The sequence below is a fragment of the Meleagris gallopavo genome, chromosome 3 (assembly GCF_000146605.3).
Source record: "Meleagris gallopavo isolate NT-WF06-2002-E0010 breed Aviagen turkey brand Nicholas breeding stock chromosome 3, Turkey_5.1, whole genome shotgun sequence".
Classification (NCBI taxonomy): Eukaryota; Metazoa; Chordata; class Aves; order Galliformes; family Phasianidae; genus Meleagris; species Meleagris gallopavo.
Window position 1 is genome coordinate 9,246,685 of NC_015013.2, and position 22,376 is coordinate 9,269,060.

At 42.5% G+C, this 22,376-nt stretch overlaps 1 protein-coding gene across 2 annotated transcripts in view; it reads left to right on the plus strand.

Moving 5' to 3' along the window:
• Window positions 1–22,376, plus strand: part of NEDD9 (neural precursor cell expressed, developmentally down-regulated 9) — an 89,889-nt gene that overhangs the window by 62,900 nt on the left and 4,613 nt on the right. For both annotated transcript variants that reach the window (XM_010708351.3, XM_003204746.4), the window contains 2 exons: window positions 6,644–7,084; window positions 21,684–21,785. In XM_010708351.3, the coding sequence (XP_010706653.1) occupies window positions 6,644–7,084; window positions 21,684–21,785 (543 nt within the window). The remainder of the gene's footprint in view (window positions 1–6,643; window positions 7,085–21,683; window positions 21,786–22,376) is intronic.

Below are 22,376 nucleotides of genomic sequence, written 5' to 3' on the forward strand. Positions count from 1 at the left end.
AGGTTGAGGGAACTGGGCTTGTTCAGCTTGGAGTAGAGAAGTCTCTGGGAAAACCTCATTGTGGCCTTCTAAAACTTGAGGAGAACTTATAATCAGGAGGGGGGGAGGCTTCTTATGTTGTCTGATAGTGATAGGACAAGAGGGAGAATAGTTTTAAACAAAAAGGGAGGAGATTTAGGTTAGATGTTACGAAGAAACTCTTCATTCAGAAGGTGATGAGGCACTAGAATGAGTTGCCCAGAGAAGCAAAGTTTTGCAAAGTACTTTGCTGACTGCCTGCAAAAACCTGCGCACACCAATGTCTCCAATTTGCTTAAAATGGAATAGCTATGGTGAAACAAAAATGTCCTTGGAGCTGCGAGCTCTAGGTCTCTCATGTATTTACTTAACATTTGAATCCCTATCTTGGAAAAACTGATGGACTACCTCAGCGTTTTGAGGGGCAGCATGAAGTGTCCGAGACCTAGCTGCCTGCTACCCCTCCTGGCTGGAGTACTGTGCCTGCATAAACTGACTGTGTATAGCCAGCGTCTGACAGGTATCAAACCCTCTTTGGTTTACCCACTGTGAACTATTAAGGAGGGGACATTCCCACTTTTTAGCATTACTGCATAACTGATCGCACTACCAAAAGCAGCCGGGAGCAAACTCTGCAGTTCAGGCCACTCAGGCCAGACAGAGGAGCTGGGACAGCTCAGTGGATCTCTGAAATAAGACACTTGCCTTTCCCTTCTGCAGACCCAAGATTTTCCACATCACAACTTCCAGACAGCTTGGCATACTCTAGCATGACTGGCAGCCTCTGTTCCAGAAATGCATAGGACCAGACCACGAGTATATTCAGGGTGGAAGAACAGTCCTTATTAGGGCTCTGCTCAGGCTGTTGCCTCCTAGCTTGCTCTCTCATTAGCTGTAAAGTCAATCTTCCAAATCTGTACATGGAAAACTGCCTTAATTTCCAGCCAACAGGACTCATAATTATTTTGGCTAGTAACACTTAACCAGAAAAGTGTCTGCCCTAAAAGCAAGCTTGTTTTCTTTGGAGGAAAAAAGCAAGAGAGAGTCTAAAAAGTGCAACTGTGGCATTTGTCTGAAACGTTATGACGCTGAGCATCTGCAACCAGGCTCCCTCTTTGGTCCTTAGCTGTGAGCCAAGGAAGCTCAGTTCTTGAAGTTCAGAGCCACAGTCTGAACTGGATGCTAGGGGTTCTCAAAGCCCTTCTGCTTGCCTGCCTGTAACTGTGGTAACAGCAACACCCTGGTGCTGCAGCAAGCTGTTTCGTACAAGTTGTGGTAGCATTTCCTGCTTCCTTGGTGGTGTAACTATTGACTTAAGATAAAACGTAAGTACCTGCAGCCAGCTTGCTGCTGGCAATCAGCTGTTACCAGCCTGTGGGCTGCTACCAGCAAGCAGCAAGGGACCATTTTGCAGTCCATTTCCCATGTAAATGCTGTTGTCTCTGCCTTGTTCCCCATTCGAGGAGACCAGCAAAAGACATTTTCCAAGGCAGAGTGGCTTATTCTGCCCTACCTCAACTTGTATTAAATAGCCATTGTGAAAAGTTGCTTACTGCACCTAGACCTGTAACCTACCATGCATCAACAGGTTCTTTCCTTGCTACCATAGAACAGCAGATTCTTTATTTTGGGGGCAGAGACAAGAAGTAGGAAGGGAGACAGGAGCTTAAAAGCACCAATGTTAAGCTGCGCAGTGGCTCTTGCAGTGAAGCTCTTCTATGTGAAGGTGCAATAGAGCATGAACTTCACTCTCTTCCACCAGTACTGCTCGTAGTCAAGTGGTTTCTCTTAGAATGTAAGTCTTTATTGGATGTTTAGAGCATTCATTCTCAAGGGCAGATCATTACTGTTAGGCCTGCAACCATAGAAGGGTATATAAATGCTTTAATAGCTATGATTCACTTTAAAGAAACTTAAAGCAGAAGCAAGGGATAACGAAAACCAAAAGGAGATGAGAATCTGTACAAAAATACTCTGTGACGGTGAATTCAGACTGATTCAACCAAGACAAAGACACTGGTTTGTGCGTAGTCGCTCCTTCAGGGCGTCTCTCCCAGCTTTCCTTCTTTTGTTGTTCTCTTCCTTCCTTTTCCTAAGCTATCCTAACGTAAAAGAGACTCCATTTGGAAGCATTTGCTAAGAAGCAATACTTAAAGAAAGGAAAAAAAAACAACCAACCATCAGAGTAGAAGTCAGAACACACAACCCTGTATGGAACGTCCTCAGATTGCACCTCAGAGGGAAGCGACTGAACTTCTTTGAGCTCACGGTCGGTTGAACCTCTCCCATGAATGAGTGCTCATTGATGGCAGTGCTGGCTGAGGCAGCCCTGTGCGAGGAGCTTGGCACCGCAGCCCTCAGGCTTAAGGAGACCATTGTGTTTAATCTCATGGCGTGTCATTTATTATTCCCATGTTTACTTCCACGGCTGCGTGCACCTCACACGTTCTTGTTACCCACGTCACTGGCTGTGTTTACTCTAAGAGAAAGTGTAGATGTTTCCACCGCTCTCTTTAGCCGTTCCCTCTTCTGCTGCTCAGCCTCATTAACAAGCAGCTTTTTCATCCTTCAGACCGCAAAGAACAGAGTTCTGTCAGTCCCCTTGGCTGCAGGAAAGGCTAGCCAAAGCAGATCGTATTCTTCAGGGTATTTTCATGTGTTTTTATTCAGCTGTGGGCATGTTAGCCATTGATTCCTGCAAGTTTGGGAGAGAGGATCCTTTCCAGGGCTCATCTAACAGATCTATAGGCTTATATTGGTTTTTGGTCCAACTAATGGACCTAGAGATAGAATTTTAAAAAATCTGTCCGTTTTGTCTGTACAGAATGTTAACACAGAGGGAGCTTGACCTTGGCTTAGGCTTTCAAACATTGCAGCATTACTAACAAGACACGAGGATTCAAAAGTCAAACTGAATCTTTCCAGTCAACGAAAGTCAAAGCTGTCATTAACTGAAGTGTGGCTTCTGTGACACAAGGCTCAGGGGAACAAAACTGTATTTAGACCACAGGTGCTTTCAGTTTTCAAAGAGAGCACAACTGCACATAGCATTTATTTAGATGGACCAAGGGATGGACTATCCTTCATCTTCCTAGAAGAAGGCTGTCACAGCTCTTCAGTTCATTTTATGAAGCTTGGCTGATTTCTGTGGCACAGCCTAGGTTATCCTTATCTAGGATCAGATCATTTCACCCTTGAAATTACAGAACTTGAATCTGTAGCTCTGTATCTGACATCCTCCTTTTTTTCTTTTTTTTTCTTTTTCTTTTTATATTGGAAATATAAAGGGATTTTTGTGCAATTTTCCATTTGCGTAAACAAGCTCCAGGACAGGATTCTCATCAGCCCTTTCTTGGTTGCCAATTTCTTTAGGAAATGGCTGGTCATGCAAAAGGATCTCTGCTGTGCCTTTGCGTTGTCATCTTATGTGTTAGTGCTTATTTGGTGCTTCACAGATAAATGAGCAATAGAACCAGGCCTCTAAGGGCAAGTCCGGATAATTCCAGATATTTGTAACTATTCAGTAAGACAGAGAAAGGGAAAAGCATAATAGACATGACTATATATGTGTGTGTGTACATTATAGATGAATGTATATAACAAGTGATGCACAAGCAATTGGTTACCACCCCCTGACCAGTGCCCAGCTAACTCCCCTAGCAGTAGAAGAGAGAAGATGAGCTCCCACCCCCTTCAGAACTCCTTTTGCATAATGTCAGATGGCATGGATTATCTCTTTGGCCAGTTTAAGTCAGCTGTCCTAACCTTCAACCTTTCAGCTTCGCGGGCCATTTGCTGAGAATGGCCTTGGCTCTGTACAGCACTGCTTTGCAGAAACTATAAACATCACTGTGCTATCAACATTATTTTTCTCCCAGAACCAAAATTGTAGCATCATAGCAGACACTTCGAAGGAAACAATTAAGTTCCAGCTGAAACTAAGACACCTTCTGTAGTGTCTGAGCCAAACGGTATGCAGTGAGATGTGACCAGATGCCTGCAGTATCCCAAAGTTAATCAAGCCTGTCAAATCAGTGGGCAGATAAAGCCTGCAAGTGTTGAGGAGAGTCTTTGATTGAAACTTCTTTCTGCATATAGAGGAGCAGAGACCACCAGCTCGATTGCCACAGCAGGTTAACGTTAGCTTTGTGGTTTTCAGAAGCTTTCCTGATGACCTTCTGTGGTGACTGTTTTGTGTTGCTTTCTTATTCCTGAAGGCCAACTATGCTGACTAATGAGAACATTTGTGACACTGTTTCTGCAGCTCGTATTGAGAAACCGTGTGAAGGAAGAATGGAGTCAGGGAAGTACTCAGCACAGGAGGTTTGCTTAGCACGAGCACTATGTAATTGGCAAGGAAGCAGCAGTGTTGTTTTTGGTCCCAATGCTTACATGGAGAAATATTTAGCCTACTTTACTGCTCCATCAGTGACTGATGCTGGTGACATGACCATGAGCCATTCAAAAGGCTTTGGGAAAATTGCTGTGAAACAAACAGCAACCAGTTAGTATAATTCACATGCTGGTGCCCAAGTTAATTTTGACAACAAGCATCTGAAGCTATTTGCAGCAAAGTTCTTGAAACGCATCCAGAAAGTATTAACATGCTGTATGCCAAGTGGTCAGAAGGTCACTGGGACAGAGATAATGAGCAACTGGAAAAAAAAATTCACATGGGAACTTCCATCTGCTCTAATTGTACCACTATTCCATTCTTTGTTCTGAGAACTGCTGTGATGTAGAAGCTAATCGGGCTTTTTAAATACCCTAAACCAACAAAGTATAGGAGAACAAGCATTTATCGTAAGTTCAGCCTGCTCATTTTGTGGACCCGCTGTGTCTTTCATCCTCCTTTAAACACCATTCTCTGTAAAAGCCCTGTGTAAGTGGTCAGTTACACGGCCAGTCATCTTAGTAGATTTCTTGTGTGAAAGATGCATTCAAAAGAAATGTAGGAAGATGAGAGATTAACTTGAATATCCAGACTAGACAGGAGCTTTTCCTTGTTGAAAAGCTCAGCTGAGCAGCACATTCAGCCCAGCAAGAGAGCAAGAGCGAGACGACTGTTTTTAACCATGCTAAGGAAGAGTTTTACAGTTCTGCCAAGGCATGGGCAAAATTGCTTTGTGCTTTTTCTCTACGCGTATTTCTCAGTGTTGTTGATTGATGAGCAGAGCAGACTTCGCTCAGAATTGTGGCTCTTAGTGCTGAGCTCAGAACGGCAGTCCTGCCAGAGTCCAAGCCAGAGCTTAATTTGTACTGACCTCCTTAATGATGCTGATGAAAGGCAAAGCCAGTGTTTCTCATATGTTTGAAAGCTGATCTCCCAGTCAGAGAAGAAAAAACTGATCTCATGCACCCTGTTTCAATACCACATGTCTTGAGAAAAACATACTCATCTACCTTTTTTGTGATACTCAAGCTTCCCTTTCTTCACCCACCAATCACCCCATCGTGCAACCTCCTGGTTGTATGCTTAACTGTGTGCTACACTTAAGAAACACTGAACTGAGCAACATCAAATGGATGAAACACAGAAATGATGGGGAATCATTAAACTATTGTTCAACAGCAGGAAAAGATGTAGCAAGTGGAGAAGAAAATAAAAGTGTTGTGTCCAAGAGGGAGGATAAATATGATAGATAAAACACTGACCTGTACTTGCCACTGTCCCTACGATAGATAAACTTTCAGGACAGCTGCATATCCTATCTTACAGTGGATTAGCACCATTTCGATTTGTGTCTTGCATCCAAATACTTTTGCTGGAACGCTCCAGATATGGGGCTCCCTGTGTTTTTTCAGGTGCTTACAATTAGTTTACAACTGTCTCTCCTGACTGCCTTCACCAAAAAGCAGGCAGGCATAGAACAGTTCCTGCCAAGACATTTGGAAACATCACCAGAGCCAAGAAATGAAATGTTCGCAGCCTTTGTGAGGAATCCAAGAATGTCAGCATGTACTGCCTGCCTACTTTCCACTGAATACCTAAGCTTGGCTAATAATTTGGAACTGAAACACCATAGAGGCCTGCAGCAAGAGAGGAAAGGAGCTAGTTCAATCCATGAGAAGACATGGCACTTCTCAGTAAGACATCTGAACCTCACAAACCACAAGTTGATGTAGATTCTACTGTATTTTAGGCTGTTTTTTCCCCTCACCATGTGATCCACAGTTTATATCAGCTGGAGTCTCGCTCAAGTTTGACTTAAAATATCAACTAGCTAGCTGTAGCAATACATGGATCATACACGTTAATAGGGAAATCCATGGAGGGAAATGAGGCTGCAAGCCCCAAGTAACAAGAAAACCACTCAGAGCTGAGAGCAGTGCTCTGCTGAAAAGGACAAGATCAAGAAAGAAACCATTTGAAGAGCTTCCACTGGATGTTGTATTACTGGACTTGTAATTGGCAGAGTTGCTAATACATCAGCATCTCACTTCTCCAACTTTGGAAGGAGGAATCCTGTGTTAGGTTGCATCATTTTCCTTGTTATTTTGGTTTCCTGCACGCTTCTTTGTCAAATTCAGTTCTTTTTTTCTCTCTACCTAAAACGTGCTTAAAGTTTTGGAGAGTGTCTGGTACGTTTGTTCATTTGTTTTTCTCCTCCTTCTTTTTCCACAGAATCTTATGGCAAGAGCTCTCTACGATAATGTCCCCGAATGTGCAGAAGAGTTGGCCTTCCGCAAGGGAGACATTTTGACCGTGATAGAGCAGAACACTGAAGGCCTCGAAGGATGGTGGCTGTGCTCCCTCCATGGCCGGCAAGGCATTGTTCCAGGCAACCGCGTGAAGCTTTTGATAGGTCCAGTGGTACAGGACAGTCCTTCCAGCCAAGATATGTCCAATTCAGGACTGACACATCAATCCTTCAACCAACAAAAGATCTATCAAGTGCCAAGCTCACATGCCTCAGCACGGGACCCTGTCTACCAGGTGCCTCCCTCCCATATGAATCAGGGAATTTACCAAATACCCACTGGTCACGGTGTAGCAGGGCAAGATATCTACCAAGTGCCACCTTCCACGCAGAGATGCCTTGACGGTCCACCTCTGACTAACAAGGTGAGTGCATTTACTTTCATGTCATAGCTCCAAAGCGCGTTGCTTGTGCTGATTGCCAGTGATGTAGTTAATGTACAGTGATTAGGCTACAGACTTAAGACACAGGAAGGATAAATAAATAAATTGAACTACTTACCCACTCCCTGCTTGTAACTTTACTGCTATGGGAGGAAAAGGCCTGGCTCTTAATGGCTTGCTTGTTTCATAACTCAGTAAAGCATGCAGCTGCTGAAGGTGAGGAAAGTGTGTTATCCTATGTCCTCACAGGCTCTCTGAGAAGCCTGAAGCACATCTGGCATAAGGCACTCTTGCATCTACTCAAAGAGAGCTGCTGCAATGAGACTAACTCTCCCACAAGTTAATGAACAGTAACATCATCTGCCCCAGTAATTTTTATTTAATTAAATATGATGTACTGTCTTGCTGGAGAAGTCCCAGTGGACCTAAACTTCAAAGATAGAGCAACGATTGCTGAGACGAGATACTTGGAAGAGTGAAGGAGCATGAGGATGTGAACAAGAGATGTTTTAGTAATGAGCCTGAAGTTTATAGAAATGAATCTGATGCTTATCTATAGCTAAATCTATGCAGATTTCTCGACTAAAAGTGGGAGCTGCAGCAGCTACGCAGTAGCTGGAACAGCAGAAAGCTCAGTGAGCATAGGAAAGACCTTCCAGTACTTGAGCCCCTTCCTTGTGCTTGTTATCCATCTCACTCTCTCCTCATCTCCTGTATTTACGTCATTTTACCTTTGCAGGCAAACTGTTACACAGTACCACCTACATAGGTGGCAACAGGGCGTTGGTGGCTGAAAGTGTTAGATAAGGTGTGTCTGTATGAGGAACCTTCCAGTCTCTTTCCACCCAAAAAGAAGTTGCCCTACTGTCCCTCCATTCCCACCTAAGCAGCTCTGGCAATTAGCATCTTCTTTACCTACAGAGTTTAAGGTTAGATGAGCTGAGGATGTCTCTGTCAGCAACTTGTTGACTAGTTCAGATTTTCAACTCCTGATTGATATTGGCAAGACAGTCTGTTTTGGGTTGTTGTGTTTGTTTTTAGCCCCTAAACTCAGTCTATCAGGCAGTTGGAAGAGTTCTTCTAATGCTTTTATTTCCTTGTTATAATTTCATTTTCGTTGATAAAAATAAATGGACTGTTTTCCTTCTCCTGTGCAAGAGCAAAAAATCTGTGAAATCATTCCAAATCAAGTTAGAGGAGAGTTTTGTTTGCTCAGCTTTTCTACAGTTATGCTGTGTAGGACATGCAGGAGAATAAGATGAGCAAACTGCACTTTCTGCAAGCGGCGTTTTTGTTGGAGCAATTGTTACCCAAGAAAACCCACATCTCTCCCCTTTCCCTGTAGGCTAGATACAGTTAAACCTTTCTCAGGGCAGTGTGGTTTATCTATCCACGTTAGCATTTAGACACCCACCAAAGCAGTCACCAGACAGCCAGCAAACAGTCAGCTGACTCAAAGGAGAGTTCACATTTTAGTGTTGGTGTGCATATAGTAGCACAGTCCTGTGCAGAGACACCTCAGCTAGCTATCTCAGGCCACACTAGGTGCACCATACTGCAGAGCTGTGCAGAGTATGATGGGAAGCCCAGGATGCTAGCTCACGTGCAGTGCTATGTACTGACCAGCTACTTTCCTTTTAGAAAATATAAATGACCCCTGTATAAGTGACCACTGGCATGGTCACATACATGGTGTAATGGATGTGTTTGTGTGCGCTCTGCATACAAAAATCTCTTCACGTTCCCTCTGTTTCTCTAGCTCCACCAAAATTATTACAACATTCTGCATAAGCGTGGGTGCAACGTGGAGCATGCTAAAACTCTAGATACACAGAACTGAAACAGATGTCAGTGATGCAGACTTCTAGTGGAAATGAAAAATCAGAGGTGCTAATGCACTTGTTCTCTCTAAGTTTATGCCTAGAAACTTTTCAGGCAATCTGAATATGCATTTTCCTGAAGTCACTATCTGTAGAAAAATAAGACCAATTATTTGGCTTACAACTTGTTTCACTCAATTCTTTGCAAGCTATGAGAAGCGTGCTACAGAAAAGCGAGTGAATTGACCACTCTAGAATAAACTAAATGCATATTTATAAAGCAGTTTACCCTGAGCAGAGCAGCTATCAACATGCTTAGTGCAGGCTAACGTTTGTTACTCAGGATGGGATTGCTTTGATCCTGAGTCAATTAATTTGGTGTATGAGCCCCAAGCCTCAGTGCTCAGTATGTAGTGGCAGGCTTGTTGGATGGCAAACCTCATTCCAGCGTCCTGCTTTGATTAGAGGCAGACATCTGTCTAGTCCCTTGGAATTCTCTGGTTTAGACTAAAAAGAGCCCATTGGAACTGAAATGATGATAAACAAGAAAGAACTGTAGGTTTATTAGTAACAGAAGAGCGAAGCAAAAAGTGAAGAAGAAAATACTCCATTCTTTATCATCCTAAACTTGCAAAGCTGTGTTTACAGCTGTGCTCACCAAAAGCAGCTGCTGCAACTTCCTGCTAATGCCTTTGTGAAAGCAAATCTAACCAAGGAGAAGCATTTTAGCACTTGCCTCCTATGTCCAAGGTAACAGCCTGTTCCCCCGATCCTCCTCCTGTAGGAATCTGTAAGAACACTCCTTAGTATTGAGGAAAAGGGGAAATCTTGAACGTTTGATTCAAGGAAACTTTGTTTGGACTTCCAAAGGGATTAATAGTTTTTCCTCAGACTTGTGACACATGCCCACACGGCGTAATTGAGCCACTCTGCTTTCTTCCATTAGCAGAAACAGCTGGTCAGCAAGCTGTGTGTCTTGGCAGGGCTATAGAAGTTGAAAGGCTTTTACTTTACACTCACTGCATGTGTAAGGCTTCTCCTTTCTCACAACTGTAGCTCAATAAGACTGTGTCCTAAACACCACCCTAAGCAGGGCCAGCACCAGTTTCTATCCTATGCATTACTGTGCACATTTTCCTGTTGTTTTTTTTCTGTTGTTGGGTTTTTTTGTGTGTGTGTGTGTGCAAATGTGTGGTTTGGCTGCCATACAGGTTTTTTACAGGCAAAGCTCAGGAACTGCTGTCAGGCAGTAATTGTCTAGCCTCAGGTAACAGTAAATCAACAGCAAGCATGTTATAAAGCTGCGCTGAGGTAACACATCTAGTTAACCAGAAAGACAAAGCAAACCAAAAAGGAGTCCTGAGGCAGGTGATTACGATGATGAATTGATTCTGGCCAGGCAAGTTGATAACAACAGAGCTCTTAACAGCTTCTTCTATCAAATAAAAATGCCACCTTCTAAAACTTACTCTACAAATGACAGAGATAAGGAAGGATGACTTAAAATTAGCCTTGTTTAGCTGCAAGCTTCTGCTGCAAGTTCCGTCACAAAACAGTTACACCCTTAAGCGTGAAGAGCATTTGGGGAGCTGAAAGATAAAAAGCTGCATCTTGCAGTTTATTTCTCCCATCTGTGCTCAACCCTCAGCCTTACTCACTTTTCACCGCAACAAGCAAAGAGAAGGAACCTTCAGACACACCTGCTATTCAGGAAACCTGGGTTTTATCCTTGCCACAGAGTTCTACATAGTCTGGAGTGGAGTCTCTGCACCTCAGTGATCTCATCTACAAAACACGTGGCTATAATTATAAGGGAACTCATTCTGTACAGAAAATCTTTTGAGAAAGGTGCTATCAAAGCACCAAGTGTCTTTAGCATCTGCAATTACACACAGTTTTCCCTAGTTTAAGGTCCTCTCAAGAATTAATGATTAAAGGACATCACCAGCATAACTCAGGGTTTTTCTTTTCATAGTGTTTCCCTAAGTGATTCGCTCTGCTGCCCCAGCCATCCTGAAAACAGTTTTGCAAAAAGTTTCAGGGAAATTTTTTGCACGTCGGAAAGCCATTTCAACAAATTCTGAAAGTTTTCTGTAGGAACCAATAGCTTTCAGGAATCAGCATAAAACAGAATACGAGGCTGACGCACCACAGCTGCTCAAGTGGGGAAGAGACAGCTCTGCAGCAGATATCAGCCCTGACGTGCAGCTCTCACAAGGACCCGAGTAACTCAGCTAAATGGGGACAAATGCCAACTTGGAACTCTCCAGCTTTTTTGTTTGTTTGTTTTAAAGCAGAGCTCTACAGTTCAGGAAACACTTGGATTTATCCGCCTTTTAAAGGTGGATGAAGCAGACGAGGGAAGGAGCTCATATTCACACATGAACATCCCTGGCCTACTTCCACGTGTAAACACACCCTTGGCAGACCCTTTCACACCCCACCATCCTGTGTTCTCCACCTTTTTCAAGAGTTCAGTGCCTTCAGCAGGAGGTTTGAGTAAAGCACAGGCTGAGGGAATAGGCCTTCTTTCCCAATGGTCTTTATTTAAATCAGAGTCACTCTGGATGGATCCATGAGAAAGTGGAAACGCAGCCCCACAAGTAGCACCACCCTGACTGCTTTGGCACAGACTTCAGGAGCAGAGTCAGTTAGCTGTGTCATGACGTTTTTCCTTCCAGTTAAAGAAGTACTGTCTTAGCTGGGAGGGTACAAACAGCTGCATGTAATGTGTGCTCCAGAAATAAGCCTGCCTTTCCTTGACCATTTTTACTTGCCTAGCTTCACGTTCACAAAGCGTGAAAATGCATACATTTAGCAATGTAAAGAACTACCTTCAAGTGTGGCAGACACGTTTTGCCAGCAAGCTTTCTTTTTCCTCACATAAAAACAGTGTTTTTGTATTCCAAGATAGAATAACGTCCCCACTTACCCTTGAATCTAAAAGTCCTGTGATCCAGTTCACTCAAAGGGCCCGACAGTCATCTTGCCATCTCTCTTTTCCTATTACTTTCCCACTGTAAATTTCACATTGGGGATTTTTAACCTTCGTAACAAAATATTGTTTCAGTGTTAAAGTGCTGAAAACACAGCAGAATTGCTGAGTGCTGCAGGAAATGTAATGCATACCTCGGCACTCACAGCTCTCTTTCATGAAGTGTGCTTTCAAAGATGAAATTCTCTCAAATTAAATGTGAACTGAATGGTAAAGGCAGCGCACAGCTCCATCCTTAGACTTGGGAATTTCTCTTGTAACTTTCCACGTGGAATTAATAGGAGAAGTGCCATTTTAACTGCACAGGCCCTGTATATCAGTAATCTATCCACGGGAGTCCCCATGCAAACCAACAAATGAAGAAAACCTCATCCACACATCTGAGTAAGCAGTAGTTAGTCACCAGTGTGAATTCTAGAGAACTATTTTAAGAAAAAACTGCATTTTATTAGGCTGAGTAAACATATGAGCTCAACATTACTCTCTGCTTCTCCCTAAGCACAGGGCTCTTTTTAATCAGCTCTGTTTGTAGACCAGAGGGCATCATTTTTTCCCTGTAGCATCAGAAATAAGGCCGGTCCTGCTGCCTCAACCAACAGATGAGCTCCCTGGGGTCACAAATCTGCCTGCGCAGGACAAGTACAGGATCAAACCTTATCTTAAATTAAATAAGTAAATAATATAGGCTTATGAGCTCTTTCTTGATACTTAGAACTAACTGGATCTTTGGTTACATCTGAAGACAGATCAGCCAAATAATATGTCTGGGTAATTAACATTTCCCCACAAGTACCAAAACTCAAGCAGAACAGCAGTTGAGCATTTTGGAAAACATGAATGGAAAGTTGATTATTCCAAAAGTGAGTGTCATCATGAGGAGGAAGCACTATTTCTGAGATGGGAAATGGATGGATGAAGACTCATCTTTGTCAGGAAATGCAGTTCTGTGGATAGCTGGAGGCTTTGCAGGTGCTGGATGACTTTGTACGTATTTATTTTGGCAGAAAACTAATTATCATCCAAAGATCATGATTCCAGATCTGGCGTGAAATGTTAGCATTTTTATTTTTTAAATAGCAGTGTTAATATTGTGTTTGTTTTTTTTTTCCTTCAAAAGCCTCTAAAACTAAATGAAGCTTTCTACCAAAACACCTCTAAAATAGAATTAAAGTGAAATTAATGCAGTTAGCCCTAGGAGACAAAAACCTTCCATAAAACTGTCCATCTCAATTCTTAAAGAGCACTAACATATTCCTGTTGAGTCTTATCACAACTTTTTTATTCACATGCACACTCAGACCTGTCTGAGGTCTAGTCTAATCACTGCATTACCTACATCCTTAATTGCCTGTTGCATTAATGTATGTTTACAGAGAGTCTATACCTCCCATTAACTTGCCAAAACAAGCTATGTGAATGTAAAAACCAGTTAGTAGGAGAGCTTGTCTCAACAGTTGCCTTAAGAAATCCAATACAAAAATAGAGCCAGAATTTAGATTATCAGCCAGTAAATCAAACTATGTTGAACTTCTTCCTAATGGGAGCTTTTATTTGCCTGCTTCTCTCGAAAAAGCATGATTCTCAACTCAAATGATTGAGGGACACTTCACTCTTCTGCTTATGTGTACTCCTGAGAGTGGTCTTGTGGAATTGAAACCAGCAGTGCTTCATCACAACCAGTTTTTCCTCCCACTGGGAAATGCCAATTTGCCAAAACTGAAACTGTTGGCAGGGTAGAGTCTTTTCTGAGAAACGTCTCAAATGAAGAAATGAAATATTTGAAGAGAAGCAAGAAGTCATTAAAACATCTGATTTCGACATATTCCAAATGAAGACTGTTTTTCTCCCCCTTCTCCTTCTACCTACAAATTTAATATTTCTTTTATTTCCTCCTTCCTGTAAGATGGAAGTCCTCAAAAGGACTTAACCAAACTGATTTATTGTTTGTAAGCCTTCAGGATTCATGTCATCCACAACAGCAAGACTGTTCTCTGTTCCAACAAGGTGCCCCAGCACTTCATCTTTGTTCCTTCTTGTCCACCAAACCTGCCCTAAATTTAGGCTTCTGTCTTTGAGATGGGAAAATATCACCACCATAAGAGCCAAGCATGCATTTGCTGAAGTGTTCTTCATGTTGGAACCCTTATAAAATGAGAAGACCAGACAGACTGAGATGAACAAAGCAAGAATCTGCTTCAGGTATTTAGCAAGAGCAAGCTACTGAAGCACTGAGGTGCCAAGTTTCACCACAAGCTTTTCATTAAAGAGAACTCATGGTCAAATCTGATCACAGTTTCCAAAGATCACCTTAGCAAATACACGTAATTCTCCACCAGAAGAGCTTATCACTCGATAATTTTGGCAGATTTTTTTCTCCACAAACACGTATTTCAGCACTCCGGAACGCACGGTTGTTCTGTCACCAGTGATGTAACACATCAGCTCTTTAGCCTTGTTGGCCATCACGTGCAGAAATGACGACATCACTGTCTGAAGTGAGCAGATGTCATGGGGATGGCACTGGCAAAACTCTTGACGAGAGTTTTGGACAAGTATCCTATTTCACACTTCCCTTGAAAATGCTGATAGTTTATTACTAACTGGTACATGCTGAGCTGCCTCTCCTCTCTAAAGTGGAATATCCACAGAAGTGTTAGTTTGGCTCTTTTTAATGAGATTTTGTAAGCAAGAATGACTTCAAAAGCTGGGAGTGCTCCTTCCCAGTCACTTTTGCTATTCAAGGGCAGCCAGCACCAAGCCTGTTCCACTGAAGCAAGCAGAAATGCTGTTCAGAACACAGCTGGCAGAAAACTCCAGAGCTGATGCGAGTGAGAGCAGGACTGAGTCATGAAAGCATCATTAAAAATAAAACTGCTGATCTTATATTCTGTCTTCTATTGCTAATTCAGTAGGGTCTGTAGAAAGATGGAGCTTTGCAACTGCATTTAGTTTGTGATCACAGACACCAGCAGCAAGCAGAAAATTCAGTGCTATGATCCAAACCATTCCACTGCACTTACTGCAGCCCTGTGACTTTATGCTAGTGGAAACTTAGGTCATCTGTGTAACTCCACAACTTAAGAAACAAACAGAGTAAACCAACAAAAACCAAAACAAAGTCACTTGGAAACTAAATAAGCCTGTATTTCAGATACAGGAAAAAATACAAAACTGAAGAATAGCGTAATGGACTTCTGTGTGCTTGTTTATGGAAAGGCTTAGACCAGGAGTTAAAAAGTCACAATCAGGCTAGCTGCAAAGCTGCTTTCTCTACCCATATCACCAGTAGTTCGTGGTTGGAATCAAGGCCAGCTTGTGATTTCACTTTTTTTATTTTATTTTATTTTATTTTTAAATTGGTTTCACAACTTCAGTTTCACATTGTCAAGAATCACTACCCAAAACTTGCTTAAACCCTTGTTGAAGCACTATGACCTCAAAAGGAGAAGAAGAAAAAGTGGCATCCACTTTTGTTACTTGTTATTATTTGCATTACAGTACCATGGAGTATTTTTATTTTTACTGTTTTAAGACTGGATATCTACTGGTGAGGCACTCCAAACCACATCATAAAGTTTCCATTTAAAGCCCTGAGTCTGCAAAGTTAGGCATTTTCACACACTGTGAGTCAGTGACATCTGGACATGCTTTAGCCCTTAGTCCATACAGCTAGAGCAGAAAAGGAGATCACCATAAGCAAGGATCACAGACAACAAACAGACACAAAAGATAGGAGATGCTTTACAAAGCAGGCATTGTAAAGATGCAGGCAACAGCAAGAAACAAATTCTCTAGCAAAGCTGTATTTGTCACATGTCCTTATCTTCACACATCTCAATCTCAATTCTTAGAAAACTCACTGGGAAGCACCTACTTGTGGGGCAGGCTGCACAAAAGCTGCAGTGTCACTGTGTGTGTTGATACCACATTACCAGAGCAGAGCCCAGGAGAGAGAATGCAGTCGGTGCTATCAATTTCCTTTCACCTTGCAGAAATTGGGCTCAGAGCACTAGAAAACAACTCACCGCTGTATCTACAAACCTAGTGCTTTAGAAGTGTCTCTATAGGCATCCTCTCCTCTCAAGGCTTGTTAGCCTTATCAAAAGCTTTCCAGCAGTTTGGTGATGACAGAAAATACTTCACCACAACATTTTACAGTGGCCTGGTGGCTATTCACTGTTCAGGTTAAAGTGTTATGGTTTGTTGATCATAAGACCTAGAGCAACTCACAGAAACAAACACTAGTAAGTACAAGCATACTTAGCACATGTGAGAATGAAGACACAACCTTTATTCACAAACAGCTGGAAACGTTTGGGTATCATCATGTATAGCATGTAAGTAAGTTAAAGCTATTGCTTACTGAAAATACCAGACAATACTGAGTGATACGATAGGTGCTATTTGCAGGAAGTGCATTATCAGTCACTGAAAATCTTGATACAGTTTGTAAAATCCAGGAAAGGAAATCACTGTGTTTTCAATGGAAAGAACAGAGCTTGTGCCCACTTCCCAGCTTTTTCAGATACCCATTTGAAATACAACATTCTTGCTGTCCCATGTAGTCATATAACCGTTCCCCTCCTCCAGAAAGCTTAAATAGACACACCTGGCTTCCTAAACAGGTGAAGCAAAACAGAAGGAGCTGAAAAGTAACACATTGTCTTGAATGAATCATAGAATGGCCTGGGTTGAAAAAGACCACAATGATCATCCAGTTCCAACCCCCTGCTATGTGCAGGGTTGTCAACCACCAGACCAGGCTGCCCAGAGCCTCATCCAGCCTGGCCTTGAATGCCTCCAGGGATGGGGCATCCACAGCCTCCTTGGGCAACCTGTTCCAGTGCATCACCACCCTCTGAGTGAAAAACTTCCTCCCAATATCTAATTTAAATCTCCCCTGTCTCAGTTTAAGACCATTCTCCCTTGTCCTGTCACTATCCACCACCAGATTGAAAGCATAACTCTAAAATCTTACCACACATCCCTTCTATTCCTCACCTCTGAAGAGCACTCATCTATTTTAAAAGCAATCAGGTGATTTTGGGGCAAGTTGTTCAGCATACTTGTGCTTTGGTTTTCTTACCTGTGAAACTCAGCAAAGCACATTTCCCATCGTTCTGTACATCGAGCGCTGCAGTTCTTAAGAAGAGGCTGCACTCAGCCTCCACAGTACTGCTGCAAATCCAGAGGAATTCAGTTGGCTTCTGTAGGCTTACTTGTCCTATGTAATCTTTAAACAATGTAAACTACAATTTTGTGTGCCTGCAGGAAACACAAGAACTGTTTTGTTACAGCTTTGGTTAGGAATGTTCTCTGTTGTAACCTAACTTCCATTTTAATTCCGGAAGAAATAGAATGTTATGTTTTTTCCTTATGTTTAAGGAAGAGGGTTTTAATGAACCACAGGGCTCAATATTTTGCAAAGTACTTGCACATTCAGCTCTTTTTCTTGGTCAGAAGCATGCAGTTGGCATGAAAAAGGCTCAAGTAACTGCTTTTGGAAGAGTGTGGTCTACGGCAAGAACAGAACAAACTTTCTGTTCAGTTGCCTTTGTTTTCCAGTACTGAAAGTTGATAGTAGGCCCATTACGTGTTTCGCCAGAGCCAAGCCTGGTCCCTGTTAGTTGCTCTGCATGGATTAAGTGGTTAACAATGTTTTGAGAATGTTGGGCTAGATAGTTTGTGGGAACACCATCTGTTTCCTTTAACACGTAAACAAGGAAAATTGCTGGTTTGAAATGCAGGATTATTGAAACTCAGATAACCACAGGCATTCTTAAAATAGAGGAGGTAAGACAAAAAGGAATTGTCTTGTGGTCTGAAGTTCAGTGACATTTGTTGGGAAATAAGTCTCTAAATACCAGGCAGGGCTGCTATTACTTTTTCACAAGTGAGAGAAAGGGGACTTTTCCTTTTGCAGCCACATCCTTCCTTCTGAAGTCCATCTTCAAAACTAAAGTGCCATCAAACATGCAAAACCATGCTATCTAGTTCAGCAATGCCTTGAAAGAGCTGAGCATCCCGTTCAGAAGCAGCAAGTTCATTTAACATATTTATGGGTGAATAGCCCCAAATCAAAAGTTGCTTCTGCAGATACTGGGTTTGATGGCTTTCTCAGTTCATCCACCCTGCTACCTCCCTCCTCCTCCTTCAGAAGAAGCAGTACAGCCCCACGTCCCAGCTTCCCATACGAGATACTGGTGTTTCAGGTAACATGAGAGTTAAAGGGAGTGTTCCACGTTTTCACTTCATCAAGCAGCATGGGCATTCTTTTAAGCACTGGACTAGGCTCCCCAGGGAGGTGGTTGAGTCACCATCCTGTTTAAAATCTGTTTGGATGTGGTGCCCAGGGACATGATTTAACGGAGGGTTGTTAGAGTTAGGGTAGTATGGTTAGGTTGTGGTTGGACTTGATGATCTTCAAGGTCTTTTCCAACCTGAGCAATTCAATCATTCTATGATTCTTTTAATTAGTCTAACAAAACATTAGCTCAAGGTATGTTTTGGTGAAGAGCAGCTTCTGTTCTGATCTGACTGGGAACAAGCAGTCCAACAGAAGGCAAGTTTAACCTAGTGAAAAGCGTTGGGACGGAAGAGGAGCGGGGGTACAACAGGAAATGTTCTTGTACTCAGTGCAGAACATATCAGCATTTGTGGGGAATTTTATGATGAAATCACTCAGAACATGTTGTTACTGGATCATAATCCTCACACAGGAAAATACACCTGAGTCACTAGGAGAACAAAGTTGTCTTTCATATTATCAACAAACCTTGGCTGTTGCTGGGTGTTGCTGTTGTATTTTTTTTTTTTTTTACAACTGTATTTTGTGTCTTCGCTACTTCAAAAGCCTAAAAATGAGCAGACATAAGAGCCTCAGGCAATTTTATTTGGAAAATAAATACCACCTTAAATACAGTGCACTGCAAAGCGCAGCCCTCCAGACAGGTCTTGTGTTCACAGTCACCCACGTAGGCAGGCTGTGCTTATGAATACCCCAAATAAGGTATGTCATGTTTATAGCTCTCACTGCCATTGTCAACAGCCAGAAACACCCAGAGCAGAGGCTTGTTTCACTCAAATAAAGGGGTGGCCCTGTTTCACTACCATGTCAGCTTAGTCAAGTCTGAGCAAATGCAAAAGAGTCAAAAATCTAAGTGAAATTGGTGTTCATCTGACCACTCTAGCTTTAGTGTAGTTATTTAGGCTTCCATTAGTAACGAATCATAGAATCGTTTGAGCTAGGAGGGACATTTAAAGGCCATCTAGTCCAACTCCCCTGCGGTGAACAGGGACACCTGCAGCTCCATCAGGTTGCTCAGAGCCCTGTCCAGCCTCACCTTAAGTGCTTCCAGGAATGGGGCATCCACCACATCTCTGGGCAACCTGTGCCAGTGCCTCACCACCCTTACTGTAAACAACTTCTTCCGTAAATTCAACCTAAATCTTCCCTGTATGTTTGAAACCATTTCCCCTTGTCCTGTCACCACAGACCCTGCTAAAGTCTGTCCCCTTCTTTCTTACAGCCCCCTTTTAGATACTGAAAGGCCGCTCTCAGGCTGTTTTAGCACAGTAAATGAAAGCAGCAGCCTTGTAGTGTTGAAGCCTTTCATACAGCATCTGGTACATCAGCCTTCTCTGAGAAATGGGATCATCTCCAAGGACTATCAACAAGAATAACAGCAGCTGCACAGTAATACTGCTGTGCAAATGTTGAAGAACTTGAGGTGCCATAAAGCTTCTCCAGAGGTGCTGTGCATTGCTTCCTGCTTTAAAAGTTCAGTGGCTTATTACTGAAGTAAGGCCACGGCTGTAATTTTGAAACCCTTGGATCTTTGCAGTATACTTTGCTTAAAGCCAAGTCCTTCTGTTCCTAACTTGGGTGGAAAGTGTTTGACTGGCAGCACCCAACTGAAGGAAAAAGGGATGCAAGCTGTGCTGGTCTGATCTCTGGGCCTCGCAGGCCAGAAATAGCATGAGGAAGAGGTGTTGACATAAGCTGAAAGTTTCTCAGACAAACAACATAATCCCAGGATTACATGAGGAGGGCCAGGGAGGGACAATGTCTGCATTTTGGTAAAATTCCAGTACCACAAGGGAGAACTTGCTTTAAAGTTTTGTAGATCTCTCTTACAATGCAGTAGGTGAGTCTGAGGGGAAGAAATAAACTCAGTAAATTCAATACATTTTTAGATTCTTTTTAAGCCCCAACAATCCCGCGCTCACTTCAGCAGGACTGCTCTCAGGGGCACTCATTCCCACTCAGCACTGAGGACATCCTATTGCTTCCAGTTCTGTCTTCCCTGTCCTCTGATGCTAATTCAAGGAAAAGCAGCTCCAGTAAAGTGCTGTGTTTCCTCACCTGCCAGAGCTGTCCTTCCCCCTCACCTAACACAACCTCACAGTCAGTGCAGTGCTGGCACTGCACGGAACGTTGCCTTGGGCTACTCCCAATTGAATGGGACCCATATTCAAACAGGTAATGACAGTCACCCTAGGGGGAAGAAATCCAGTGACTGTTTCATAGTGACAGTGCCAAAAACTACACAGCAATATTTGCAGAGCAAGTGAAAAGAAAAAAAGCCTGCGTTGTTAAGGTAGCAAAGATACTCGCATTGAATTTTTGCCAGGATGCTGAGATCTCTTATAGCAAAAACTGCTATGAGATTCTTACTGAGTGTGTGGTCAGAAACTCAGTTTCACATCTTGCATACGTTTCTAAAGATAGTTAAGTAGCTCTGGTAAAGAATTCTCCCCAGCTGAGCACAAAACCACATCTTGTATGGCCCTGTGTAATTTGTCATTTTATGCCCCCAGGTTATGGTATTTGTATTTTTTCTTATTGGAGCTAAATAGCACTGGCAGAGGTTAAGATGTCAGCATTTCCACTATAAAACCAGCTCTTTCTAGAGGTTAGGTAACATCTTTTTTTTTTATATATACCACATTATACTGAAATTCTGCCACACAGATGCTGTCCAAAACATAAGGCATTTATTTTTTACCAAATTTTATTTCAAGTCATTATGGTAGCTAATGGTTTATAGAATGACAAAAATGTAAATTCTAAGCTTTTTCTCAAAGATTGTTTTTACATTTTATGCTTCAAGAATGGCTTAACATTTCCTCTCAGCCTCTAATAAAGACAAACCAAACGGAGACAGCATAAATGAATGTCTCACTTTGGTAAATTAAAGCATAGCCTTTCTACGTAAAGAACTTTCAAAGCCATTGCTCACACTCTGTCATCTGGGATGTTCTCCTGTGAGGCAAAGTAATGCAAGACATTCTGCTGGAGTTGGTGGGAAGCACTTCCATGAGCAAAGGGGGAATGCTTCCAGAGCCTGATCTGTTGCTCTGAGCCTCTGTCAGTATGGAAGGGCACCTCAGTAGGATTAGCAAGGTGTACCAAGTGCTGATCTCAGTGAGTGGGTGCTGTGACCATCGCATTGCGTGGGCTGTGCTAAAGGGCAGTCAGTGTGATGAAGGGACAAAGTTCCCTTAGATCTGATGGAGAATCTATGCTTGACAAATAGGAGATAAGCAGGCAGCCATGTCAGAACTGGCCTGAAAGTAAAAACAGTACAGGTGTAGCTTTTTACAGCGTTCAGCTATCAGACGTACACGTAGACTGCTGTTACTAACACTGCCACCTAAAACGTGAATGTTAATAGTACTAGAATGTTTACACTGAGAACCCTTTGCAGTTGCAGAGAGAACATCTTCAAAGGCTTATGTTTCCTCCTCTTCTTTTATCTCACAGGTAGTGACTCCAGTCAGGTCAGGACAAGGTTATGTTTATGAATTCCCTTCCAAATACCAGAAGGATACCTACGATATCCCTCCTGTTCGCCCTCTCCAAGGGGTAAGTACCAATAAAACTGAAGCACTGAAAGGGCACAGAAGATGATTATTTTCTACCAGAAGTTTATGAGCAGAGCTCTCTCTGAGAGAAAACAAGTTTCAATTAGATTCAGTAGCTTTTTCACAGAGTGCAGAAAGTGTTTCAGAGTTGTACTTGGTGTTGAGTAAGGTCTGGCAGCACACCAACCACAAAAATCCCATTTGTTTTCTGTGTTCTGATCAAACAGAATATCTAAACAGAATAAACTTAATGCCTGGGAACATTTTTTCCTCTTACTTTGTTGTTGCATAGTTGACAGTAATTCACTCAGTAAGGGTAAAATTATCTCCCGGATGAAGAGCTACTACATAGGGAATTGTTTTCATCATATGTCTGCTGCACCACGTCACTGAACTTGAAATACATCTTCGTTCTGGGGAACATGGTCCCCAAGACCATGGACATCCAAAGTAAATGCATGGAGGATCTGTAACTCAACAGCTCCACATCTCTCCGTGGCTCTTTTGACAGTGCAGCTCCTCTAGGGAACATCACTGATGCCCAGTAGTACATAACAGACAGGCACTGAGTGGCTGGAACTTTTGAGAAATC